Raw genomic sequence first — 12440 nt, forward strand, 5'->3', positions numbered from 1 at the left:
GGGATGCCTGGGGCAGGGGGGCAGGCAGCACCCCCGCACGCTGGTGGGGCAGAGCGGGGAGACTGGGGGGGGAGGAAGGTCCCAAATGTGTCCTGGAGCAGGAAGGACAGTCTGGAGGGTGTCAAGGAGGGAGTGAAGAAAGCAGCCATCTCAGCCTTGGGGGGGGGGGGGGGGTGGCAGGGCATGCTGCTTCACCCGGCAGCAGAAAGCCCAGCAAGACCCCCCACAGCGAATGTGGCCACCATGGGATGCTGTGCAGCACCCCAGGATTTGGGGGATCCAGCAAGGAACGGCACCTCTTGAAAAAATGAATCCCAGCAATGGGCTCTGATCAGTGCACGGAATTCGGTCCGGTCTCTGCGGAGCCCCATCAGAGGATCCACCACGTGCCTCTGCCTCGCCACCCCTGCACTGCACGGAGGAAATACTGAAAATAATATGTTCATGGCATTTCTGCTAGGGCAGCACTTTGCATGCAACTGGGGTGTTTCAGCGGCGATCGCTCGGGGGGAGCGGGGGGGCCAGGGGGTGCAACTTAACACGGGTGTATCCGATTTGCCTCCGTCGTTTTACAACCCAGGTCCCCGACTGTGCTAAATAAAATCAAAATTAAAGACTGCCAGTCATGCAAATAGTAATATGTTGGGACTTTAAAATTTATTCCAACATGCTATTTTTTTAAAAATACGCTCAGACTGAGCAGACAATCTGAGCTGTAGTAAAGGCAATATTATACTTGTAAAAACTTCTCATTCACAGTACAGATGTCATTTACAATAAGGGTCACAAACATCAAATACTGAGTATTTTTTCTTCTTTTTTTTTTTTTTTTGTTGTTTTGGTTTTTTTGTGGTTTTTGTTTGTTTTTTTGTTGTTTTTTTTTTTTTTTTTACATCAGACTGTGCTTTTACCTGCATTTTTTTTGCACTGATATAACCATACAGACATTGCAAGATGCAAGTGTAGAAACTGGAGTTAAAATAAAATTACAGGCAAAACTACCAAATTACATTGTACGCTGTACATATTTACAGTACCTTTTTTGGAATGTATTGCCATTTTAAGAACATATAGAAACTTTCTACAGACTATTCCACTTACAGAATACATACACCTTTTAGAAAAAAAGGCAAATATTTATCTTACATGAGACCATGTATATTAAATTTGCGTACACATTATTATTATTATTATTATTTTTTACATTACATTTACTAAAGTGATCGTAAGTGCCATCATATCTCAGTAATGAAAACAGATTGGTTTTATGCCATCAGGACTGATTTTTTTAATTTTTTTTTTTATTTTTTGTAAATAATTTACAATATGGTTTTATTTGTAAATACTGTGCAATAGATGGAAATATAAAAAAAAAAAAAAAAAAAAAAGAAGAGCACATGATGAAACCAAGTCAGCAAATGAAATGCTATTGCGAGAACAGCAGAAAAGGGCTAGATCAAATTGTCCGGGATTTTTGGATGAAAACTGGAAGAATTTAACGACTTCTGCGTGACCAACTATATTGCTTGAGTCAGGTGCTGCTTCTGCGGGTTTGAAACAAAAACCAGGTAAAAGTGGAAGCCGGCTTGGGAGAAAACCAACTCTTCTGCAGCTGTTTTGGGTGGCGGTGAGAGGCAGGGGCCGGGGAGGGGGCCAGCTGCGCGGGCATCGCCGGCCGGGGACGCGGGCGCTGACTGGAGGGGTGCTGGCCCGCTTGCCGCCGGTGCCTGCCGGCCGGCACCCCCTCTGCCAGCAGCACCCCCGCTGCCCCCAGCCCCAGCACCCCCCGAGCCCAGCAGGACGGGCCCAGCGCCCGCAGCAAACCCCGGCAGCGCTGGGGGGGCTGGGGGCTGGCGCGCGGCTCCTCTCTGCCAGCCGAGCGCGGGCTGAGGGGTGCGACTAGTGACACCGGGGCTCAAAATGCCATCCCTTAGGAGCAGGTGATGGAATACATTCCCCAGTCAGAAGCTCTAAAGTCACAGCTACTTCATCATTACTTTTAAAGAGTTTCCTGCTGCAGTTCCTGGGTATCCAGCCAACCACCTGTGAATAATTAGAGCTGACAGAGATCTGCTTCAAGGCACGGGGTCGTTATTGGGAGCCAACTACCCCCCTCTCCTCCTCTCGTGGTCTGCTCAGTCCTGCAAGACACAGAGCTCTGTAACCTTGATAAAATAAGCTAAATTCATGCTTAAGCACAAAGAAGTTACTGAAACTCCAGAAATGCTGAAGCTTAAACCAACGCAGAAGTGCTTTATTAGCTCTGGATAGAAGGCTTGGTACTTAACAGGACTGCTTCAAGGAGTTACTTAAGAGCATGGGCCAAGTCCTCAATGCTGAATGATTTCTTGGGTGCCAGAGCCTCTGTTTGCCACCGAGTACCTGCATTCACGGGAGCTACACAAACAGCTTACCAGGGAAGGAAATATCAGAGAAGGGTTTTGGCTGATTAACCAGCTACGTAACAAGAGGAGCAGCCAGTCTCTGAAGGCCACATGCTTTCATGAACTATAAATTTAAGAACCTCTGCTGTAAGAAAAGCAGCAGATTTTTTTTTCCACCTGCCGATGAAAAGGAAGGGCCGGGCTCTGATTTTTAATTTGCCTATTTGCATTATTAATACATTCTCTTGCAAATAATACTGCTAACTGCTCTGCAAAGCGTCTGTACAGATACAAATTTTGTTACCCCTGCAGCCCTTGTGGAAAGTAAATCAGGATTTATCATCCCTATTTTGCAGACAGAACAGATACCCAGAGTGATATTAAAAGCTGTGACCTGCAAACAGCTTTCACCAAGTGTGGCACAGGGAAGCCAGCGGGTGCTCCGGATAGAAAAGGCAGTCACCAGTGATGGCCGGGTCTTCAGCCCCGCTGTAAGTAACACACAACTCTACGAAAATCAGTGGAGCTGCATCACTGTGCTCCTTGGCCGAGTACGAGGCAGAGGGGAGACACGATTTGCACAAGGTCACACTATGATTTCACAGCAGGGCTGGGGCTGCCCCTCGGGGACGCCCGCCCTGCCCACAGACGGAGATGCTGGTGCTGGCGCGGAGGAGGACACCCTTCCCGCGGAGCTCTGAGCTGTCAGTGTGATAATTAGCCCTTAAATATCAATATTTTGTGTGTGTGTGTGATCCTTTTTGCCTATCCAATAGGCCATATTGCGCCCGTTAGGTATAGCGTGAAGCACCATTTCACCCCAGCCAGAGCCTCCCCTGCCATGCCCGCAGCCGCTCTGCTGAGAAGCCGAACCAGGCTGAGACTCAGCACAGCCTGGGGGGGGGGTTGGTTTTTTTTTTTTGCCCGTCTCCTGAGTTTTCAGCGGTCCTTGCGTGTGCCCGCTCCGGGGCTGCCAGGGTGGTGGGTATGGGGTCCGAGCAGAGCGTGACCCGGCGAGCACCTCACTGCTGCACGGCCCTTTCCCAAACTCCTTTCCCCGCTTTTTTTTTTTTTGGCCGCGGGTGAAGGCACCCGGCTGGTCACACACACCGCTGCCCCACGCAGCACCGGCTGCCAGCCCGGATGCTCTGCAGCTGAGATGAAGAAAGCTTCAACTCATCTTGAGCTGCTGGAAAAGCTTTAAAAAGTAATAATAATAATAATAATAATAACAATAATAATAATTAATAATAATAATAAAATAAACCACAACAACAAAAGCAAGAAACCAATGTAATGACTTCTGAGTTTCGTTGGGCTTTTTTTTTTCCTCTATCCAGAAGTGACAGAGGGAGAAAAAAAAACCCCATGCAAAGTATCAACAGGTCAAGGATTAAAATACAGTTACAGGAAGAAGCCAAGCAAATTTGATCTAGCCCAAAGCTCATGTCAAATGCACCTAACAAAATCAGGACACTGAGTGCACAACTGCTGCATTATTTTTCTTTATGTACAATTTATATATTGTACATAATTAAATGTTGTACAAATTAAATACAGAAAGCTATCTTGGAATAATGTTAAGAATGTGACAAGGGCAAGGGGCGAAAAAGTGGCAGAAGCCAAGAAAGTCAAAAGTGTTGCTGGGTCTGGTGGATGGTTTCCAGGGTGCTCACACCGACCCTGGCTGAGCAGTCTGCTCCGGGGCATCTTGATACTAAGCACACGCTGAAAGCCTGAGGAGGATTTAAGCTGGTGCTTAAGGGTTTCACTGAACGGAGTTGCTACGCTGAACTGAACTCCCAGCCCCTGCTCCTGCTACGGGATCTGGCCGAGTTTGAAAGCAGGACCAACTTCCAGGCTTGGGGCCAAAAGGGGAGATGGGAAAAAAGGGAAACTTGATAAAAGTGCTAATTAAGGTATAAATGGATTCTGGACGTTGTTTTGGTCAGTGTCACAGCCTTAATGTTATTTCCATGATATCTTCTTTTGTACTTAATTCCCTTTACAAGAAAACCAAAAAGAAAATCACAGAAGATTATTAAAAAATTTATATTATTTGCCCGTGAAACGGGAACAGTTCATAGCTCATCAAGTCTGGCAAAGGAAATATGTTTTCATTCAGGTTTTATTTGATCTCTTTTAATTTTTTTTTAATTTTTTTTTTTTTTTTAAAAAGTGTATTACGTACCCGATAAACTGGAACAGCTCTGAAAGAAGAAAGAACTGGTCCACTGGTTAAATATTTATATCTTTTTTTTTTTTTTTTTGTTAAAATAAAAAAAAAAAAAAGAGGTTTGTACAGATTCCATAGACCAGAAAACCCTCTGAAGTAGTAAAGAGCCTGCTGTCTGCTAGGGCAAACATGTATCGAACATTTGTATTTTAAAAAGTGTGTTAACGTGACAGAGAGGAATGGCTCCATCGGGTCTCTCTGTATTTGGTATCGTATCTATTGGCAGTAGAGGCCATTGCTCTGCTACGGATGGTCATAGTTAAAAATTTGCTCTGGAAAAAGTTACTGTGCATGCATAACAAGCTGATTGCAAACATTAACCACTCAGCATCATAACTTTTTTCTTCCAAAACACCAAAAAAGGGCCCATCTGCACAATAAGGACTACGTTTGCGACGTTCTGCTTAAATAAATAAATAAAATTAAAATAAGACACAGAGTTACAGAGCCGCAGGCATGCAAATGAGCAGAGCATGAACTACTCCTGCATCCCTAGAGCTCAACGAAGCCAAACCAGCCAGGACCAAGAGGGGATGGGATGGAGGGAGTTTGTCCGCAACTGAAAAAAATTACGGAGGAAAAATGGTTGGAAGGCTGAGTTTACTTCCACTTTTAAACTGAGGGAGGGTGTTTACAGAGGGCTTCCAAACCCCAGAAAAGCGGGGCTCTCAGGCACAGGCATGACTTTGCCGGGGCGATGTGGGGGACATTGCGGAGCGGCTGTGCGTGCGGGGAGTGGGCGCGGGATGGAAGGATTAAAGCAAGCAGGAGGCCGGCTCGTCCAGCGAGAGACACCATTCCTGGCACTGGGTCTACATTCGATACATTCCTATGTTCTTGCAGTTAAATCTTTGAAGAAGAACCTTTTATTTGTCCCTTTTTAGAAAAGTGCTTTTGATGGGTTCTGCAGGAGGGAGGGGTGCTCAAGATTCAGTTTCTCTTTTGAGTGACAATTTCTCTCGCTTGGAACGAACCTCCCCCTACTCAAGGAAGTGCTAGTTTCATTTACAAGTTCAGGGTAAACACGTTTTTCAAATGTAAAGCAGTCTCAACTGTTTAAAGCACAACCATAGGCAACCAGAGGGATGCAAGAAAAAAAAAAACAAGCACTTTGCGAGAATTAAATAAAGCATGTAATAAATACGAATCATAAACTTCTGTACACAGGAGCAAGGGTTTGGGTTTGTTTTTTTTTTTTTAATCATGTAATCAATATAAAAAAGTTTTTGTTTTGTTTTTGTTTTCAGTGCATCTTCTTCCTCTTAAAATGCTTAACCCTTTCCTTTCTGCATCTCTCAGGCCCATAATTACGCACACCTAAATGGCAAAAAAGACAAGGTCTAACAAACCCCTTTCCAAAAAACTCTAAAAAAATATTCACAGCCTCAAACAGTTTTGTACATTTCAAGCAACAAAAGGTATAGAAAAAGGCACAAGTAACTGCATACATGTGGAGATAATACCAGACTGGGACAAAGAAAACCAGGAATCTTCCATGGGTTTGGTCATTCACTAGAGTGCTTCTTATAGCGATGATTATACTAAAGGAAATAGTGTTGAAAATGTCTGTTGATTTTACATAGGAAGCCTAAAGGTGGAACAGATGGTGGAGGCTTAAGTACTTCCCGTGTTTTCATCCACCTTTTTTTGAGTTTGACCTAAATCTGCGTGCTCTAGGTGTGGACTGCTCTTCCTGGAGGTTCCCCCTTGGCGACTGGGCTCTCCGGAGAGGTTTCTCCTCCGGACGGAGAACGGCTGGGCGTGCGAATGGCTCGACGAGGGCTCTGAGAGGCAGCCGGTGCTGCTGCTTCGGTCCAACGGCTGGGAGGGGAGATCTGAGATGAAAGTGCAGGATGATTCAAAAGAAGTGCTCGAGCTGCCAGATTGCTTCTTGCCCGTTTTTTTCAAGGGTTCTTCCCCGCTTGTCGAAGGCTTTGGAGAGTGCTCATCGGTTGTGCTGGGGCTGGCTGGGGATGCCGAGCAGCCTGCCTGCTCCGCGTGGCTAGACTCAGCGAACATTTTTACCCTGTATTCCTCCTGGTCTGTCTTTTGCTGAAGCTCACTAGTCCTCATTTTCTCTTCTAAGTAACCACTGCTCGTAGGCTCTGGGGACAGTGTGTATTTAGAAACCTTTGCAACCGGGGAGACAGATGCCGACGACGGCTCCCGCGGGACCTGCGGTTCCTCGTCCCTCTTGGGAGCTCGGCTGAACTCCGCGAAGCTGCTGCTGCCAGAGGCAAAGTATCCTGCTTGCAGGGACACGACCGAACTGGGCACCAAGCTGGGATGGGTGCTTGGCCTCGCCTGGACCATCTGGATGCCCCCAATGGGAATCATAGGATACGGGGTCCTCGTGAGCTGCTGCGAATGCAACGGGAGATGGCTGAAGACGTTCTCCTCCCCTCGGCTGGGACCGTGGACATGTATTTCATGAGGTGCCTGCAAGGGTCTGGAGCAGACAGGCTGCGTGATGCCAGGTGAGCATGTTGGGCTTCGTGGTTCTATCTTCTGCACCGGAGAGGGAAAAGAAACAGCTGAATCAGTGCAACAGGCAAGTTACAGCATGAGCATCATTAATGCTCACTACAAGGACTGGTTTTGTTAACATTTTATTCTAATTCGAGGGAGATCAATCAACTGAGGAAGATTCTGACCCCAAAATCTTTAAGGTAATGAACAACACAACCCACAGCGTTTGCCTTCTGGGTACAAATATGCCCACAGACTGTTGGGGCACAGATCCAGGGCTTTGGTTCAGGCTTGGATCATTATAAAATCACAGAATGGGTTGGGTTGGAAGGGATCTCTAAAGATCACTTAGTCCAACTCCCCTGCAATGAGCAGGGAGATCTTCAAGATCAGGTTACTCAGAGTTCCATCCCACCTGGCCTTGAATGATTCCAGGGATGGGGCGTCTACCACCTCTCTGGGCAACCTGTTCCAGTATTTCACCACTCTCATCGTAAAAAACGTCTTCTTTATATCTAGCCTGAATCTACCCTCTTTTAGTTTAAAACCGTTACCCCTTGTCCTATTATCAGAGTTGCCTCTGAAACACTGAGAAAGGGTGCCAGTGTTTCCTGCCATCCGAGCTGATCTGGATCCCTTTCAGTACACGGGGATTCTGAGAGCCCAGAATAATATTATTTATTTTTATTGTACTTTCTTAAATAAGGAATACATCCTTACAGATGATAATTGCAGGGATGTTTTGGACCGAGTAAGAGATAGCATTAACTCTCATTTGACACAAAGCACACCCATCAGTGTGATCCCCACCACCACCCTCATGGTGTGGTCTGCAGAAATCAAAGGTTAAGACCCTACCATTTTACCTTTTCCTCTTTCTCTCTCGGTGCTTCACATAGTTTCCTAATGTACATCATGGAGAGATATGTGGCTAAACAGAAATGGATTAATTAGTGATGAGGTTATAACTAAACCCCTAAACAGGACTCCCTAGAAGAAGCAGCAACAGAAACCGAAATCAACTTTCCATTGAGATGGGGCTAGCTATAAAATCTGAGGATTCACTGGAAGGCATATTTCTTTGTAGGATTATGGAGAATTGTCTGACCCTGCGAGCTGGGTCTCTATGGAAGATCTCTATCACAGAGGAAAGCAGCAGAAGAGAACAGAAGAGAGAGAAAGCAAGAGCCACCGAAGATAGTGTACACTCGGTCAGCAGTTATAAGCCCAAACACTTGCTAATCTTATTTATCCACATGAAGTCTTGGCAGAATCGCTATAGGGATGCTGGGAAACCCCTAAACATATTGTCTCAGTGGTGTAACAGCCACCAGAAGGAGAGACTACCTACTGCAAGAGCCAGTGGGAAGAGAGATGGTCGTGGTCAGGCCTGATGCGCAGACTTGGCAGAAAGCTTAACACTGAAGCTAAGCCAAGATCATTTCCAAGTGTCCTTAGACACTTGCATACGGCACCAGTTTTGATCACAGAGCTCCATTTGGGATCTGATAAATCCACCTCTGACCTTTCTGTCTCTTGTAGCCTTACCAGGAGCGTAATTCTGCAATAAAAGCCTAGCTGTCCATCTCGCTGATAAATGGAGTGACAGTGGTGACTCTGGGTGCAAAACAGGAGCAGGAAAATGGAGCAAAAAGTCATGTGTGTGAGACTGTAAGTTAAAAGGTGTGAATGGGAAGATAAGCAATATTGTCTCCTACTGTGGACTAGGGAGCTTGAGGGATTTGCTCCAAGTAGTGGCAGTGGGAAGTTTTCCTGACCGAAATGCTTTAGATTTCAAGGATCGGGATTTCCACAGCCCTGAGATTTACCACAGAAAGTTAATTGGCAGGAAAGGGAAATAACATTAAAGTAAGAAATGTCTGGACCTAAAACAAAGGACAGTCTCTGAGAAGGTAAGACAAACACTCATAGTGGCAAGCAGAAGGCAGGCAGCACCAAAAGACGGTACGTTATCATAGACATGGAAGAAACGCACACTGGGCAGCGTGGCTTTTCTGGAGAAGACCTGGGTCAGCATCTGCCGTGACAGGTTCTCCAGGGGTTGTATAAAGGCCTCTCTCTTCCCAGTGCAGTCCCTAAGGGCTTGAGTTTCTCCTCACACCAGTTTCACAGCAGACAAATTCCAGCAACTGAATCTCATGTTCATCAGCATAAATTACAGGAGAGCCAGGCACTTCAGTAGAAATGGGAAACGTTCCACCAAACCCGACGTCTAATTTGCCTGCAGCAGTGGGAGGAACATGCAATTTTCCTTTACCCATAGGATTTGAAATGTCCAGCAGAGAGATTAAATAATTTTCTGGACCCAGTGGGAAACACCTCTCTGTGCTGAAGAGAGAAGCGAGATGAAATCAGAGATGTCCAAACAAACATTTCTCAGCAGTTAATCTAACAGAATTGACTGCTTATGTACGTAGCCCGGGAGTCAGCAATAGAGTGCAATGGCTGGTTCAGACCTGGTTCAGGTCACTGACCAGTGAAAAATGGTCACAGCTTCACCCCAGCTGGTGAAATCTCAGAAATGGGTATGAAATTCCCAGGAAAAAAAGGCTTCTTAGTGACAACTAGTCATTATTAAGTGATCATTCTTACTGCTTGTCTCAGCAGCAGACCGGTTGGGTCAGGAGTGTAAATAATCCCTTGGAGAAGGGACAACTTTTATTTCTTTTTAACTGAGATGGGCAGGACCAAAATGGGTGCAAAACCCATTGCTGTCCGCTGTCACTTTTCTCTGGGTTACCTGTGACATGGGTGACAGTCAGAGTCACTATGCACTTATGCATTGCAATCTTCATTAAAAAACATATCAGAGAATGTTCTGCAGGGACTAGAAGGCAAGAGGGGCTTGAACTTACCAGCTTGGACTCGTAGAGCTGTACGTTTTTGCCAAAGAACCTGTGAGGTAGAGGCATCGAAGATAATATCCCATGCTGGGCTTGATATGAGCTTTGAACTTTGTCATCTGCTGCTGATTTGCTAGTACCAGGCAAGTCCTCTTTCCCGGGGGATGGATACCTAGACGACTCTGAACAGCCTGGAGACAAGACTTTCTTCAGCGATAAATATCTGACTGATGACATCTCTCTGCTCGGCGACGAGTGCCTCACAGGGGAGACTTCTCCTTCTGGTGGAAGGTATGTTCTCGGGGACAGCTCTCTTCTGGGGGAAAGATGCCTGCTGGGCGACAGCTCAAGTCTTGGTGACACACATCTCAGTGGAGATGCCTCCCTCCTGGGAGAGACACGCTGGCAAGGAGACAACCCTCTCCCTGGAGACAGGCACCTTAGAGATGACAGTTCTCCAGTTGGTGAAAACCGTTTTGGTGAAGTTTCATTTTTGGTTAATAGGTGCTTTCTCGCTAGCATTGGTCTGCTGCTGCCACCACCTCTGCCAGAGTCCTGGCTCGGAGACCACCTTTTTCTTGGGGAGGTGTCTTTTGAGGTTGACAGGTCCATAACTAAGGACATCTGTGGCCTTGTGACAGACTCGCTTTCAGCAGAAGCCAATTGTTCGGTGGAGGTCAAAGCTGGTCTGTGGAGACTCAAGAAGCTGTGGCACACAGCAATGTCACTGCTGTCTGCTGACCACTTTGTTTCCAGCCCTGAGGAGGAGGCCTGCTGGCCTTCACCTACTTTTTGGCTGCTGGAAACAGTTTCTTGGGTTAAGGACAATGCTATTTCAGTGCCTTCCTCTTGAGAAGATGGAGAGCCACCTGAAGAGTGCATCAGGAGGGTGGTATGTTTGCCTTCTGGCAACTTTAAAGGTGGCTCATCTTGGCTCTCCTCTTCCTCCTCATCTTCCTCATCTTCATTGTCATCATCATCATCAGATTCCTCTAGGTCTGAAAACTGGTGTTCTTCAATTGGCTCAGATCCCTCCCGCCCCTCAGAGTCCTGGAATAGGTCTTCACTGGTTCCTGAAGGGATGGGCAAACACAAAACAGAGAGTTTAAGAGACACATACAGGGACTATTTTTGTGCTAAATCTGCTCAAAAGTTCTAAAGGGACAAGAGGAGAGAGGACCCAGCTATTTCCTAGCTCTGATCATCTTGTGCTTTGAAGTCTGCAGTCTTGCCCTCTGTGCCAACTCCACTTCTGATGAACCCAGTAGATCACAGTGAATCCCACCACTGGGACCTCCAGTCTACCCTAATTTTGGTTCTAGCCATTGCTCTGCCAACACATGGAGCCATCGGTCCCCGCTTCTGCTGTACACCTTCACACACCCTGCCTGCTTTTTGACAGAAATGCAAACAAACTCCTCACAGGTGAGAAGAAGAGCAGCACTCTCATCCTTCGGTGAGCTTTTTATCACTATTTGTTGTAATGGTGCCTACAAGGTATCTACAGCTGCCAAAGTACTGGAAAGTTGCTGAGGTGACTGCTCCCATCCTCCACATGTTGGGCCTTTTCCTGCCTACATTATGTGACGGGTAAATGTTAACAAGACAGGACTTTTATTAAAAAGGAAACAATAGGGTTGAAAGAACCTCTGTGGATTTTCTTTTATTTTCATAAATTCTAGCTATAATGCAGATGCTTCTTTGTGGCAGAGGTTTTTACTGTCTGGCTGTTGAAGGCCCTGCACAGGGATGTTTTGTTAACAAGAGCTCGTAAACAGTAAGGAGTATACAAAAAGCAAATGCTAAAGGATTTTAAACATATCTGCAGCTAAAAATACAGCATCGCTCTTCTACTTTAAGGACCAGCAGAAACTTTCTGAGACCAGCACCAAGCTCCCAGGCAGATCACTGCCGGCTCACCCACTGCTCTGCTCTGCGCTGAGAAAAATCTGCATTTCCCCATGCCAGATGTGCAGCGATCCTGGCAGAACTGCGAGCTCAGGCTGAAGAGGTCCATCGGGAACAGCCACTGGATGTCACTGTAGCTCAACAGAATGGGACTGTCAGGAGGCTTTCCTGCAAGTCCCCACTGCTCTGGAGTGGCTAATAAAATACCAGTATCTCAAACTCTGTTTGTGCCAAGCACCAAGACAACGGGTGCAGAGCTGCTGGGACATCCTTGGTCCCCAGCTCTGGAAGGAGAGCGCCTGTATGCTGCTTTGACACCTGCGTGAAGCTGGGTAACTAATTGCAGCCCTGCTGGCCAGTTTTCCCCATCAGTTCAGCCTAGGACACCGTTTCTCCTCTGATGAACACCGAAACGGTTTTCCATTTAAAGCTGCCATCTGTCAGCAGGGCGAGCCAGAGGGGAAATTAAACGATGCTAACGCTGAGGCTGGACCACACCTGCCTGCATCAGGCAGGGTGGTTTTCAGAAGGGGACACAGCTACACAGTGAGAAGTCACTGTGATCTATGGATAACAAGT

General features: G+C 46.5%; 1 protein-coding gene across 7 annotated transcripts in view; it reads right to left on the minus strand.

Annotated features, from left to right (window-relative positions):
* Positions 1-638: 638 nt before the first annotated feature.
* HIVEP3 (HIVEP zinc finger 3) overlaps positions 639-12440 on the minus strand; it is a 272629-nt gene continuing 260827 nt past the window's right edge. For all 7 annotated transcript variants that reach the window (XM_032987530.2, XM_032987532.2, XM_032987536.2 and 4 more), the window contains 2 exons: positions 9966-11026; positions 639-7128 (listed from right to left, as the gene is read on the minus strand). In XM_032987530.2, the coding sequence (XP_032843421.2) occupies positions 6235-7128; positions 9966-11026 (1955 nt within the window). In that variant the 3' untranslated portion in view covers positions 639-6234. The remainder of the gene's footprint in view (positions 7129-9965; positions 11027-12440) is intronic.

Source organism: Tyto alba, unplaced genomic scaffold (assembly GCF_018691265.1).
Source record: "Tyto alba isolate M040663 unplaced genomic scaffold, T.alba_DEE_v4.0 Super-Scaffold_20, whole genome shotgun sequence".
Taxonomy (NCBI): domain Eukaryota; kingdom Metazoa; phylum Chordata; class Aves; order Strigiformes; family Tytonidae; genus Tyto; species Tyto alba.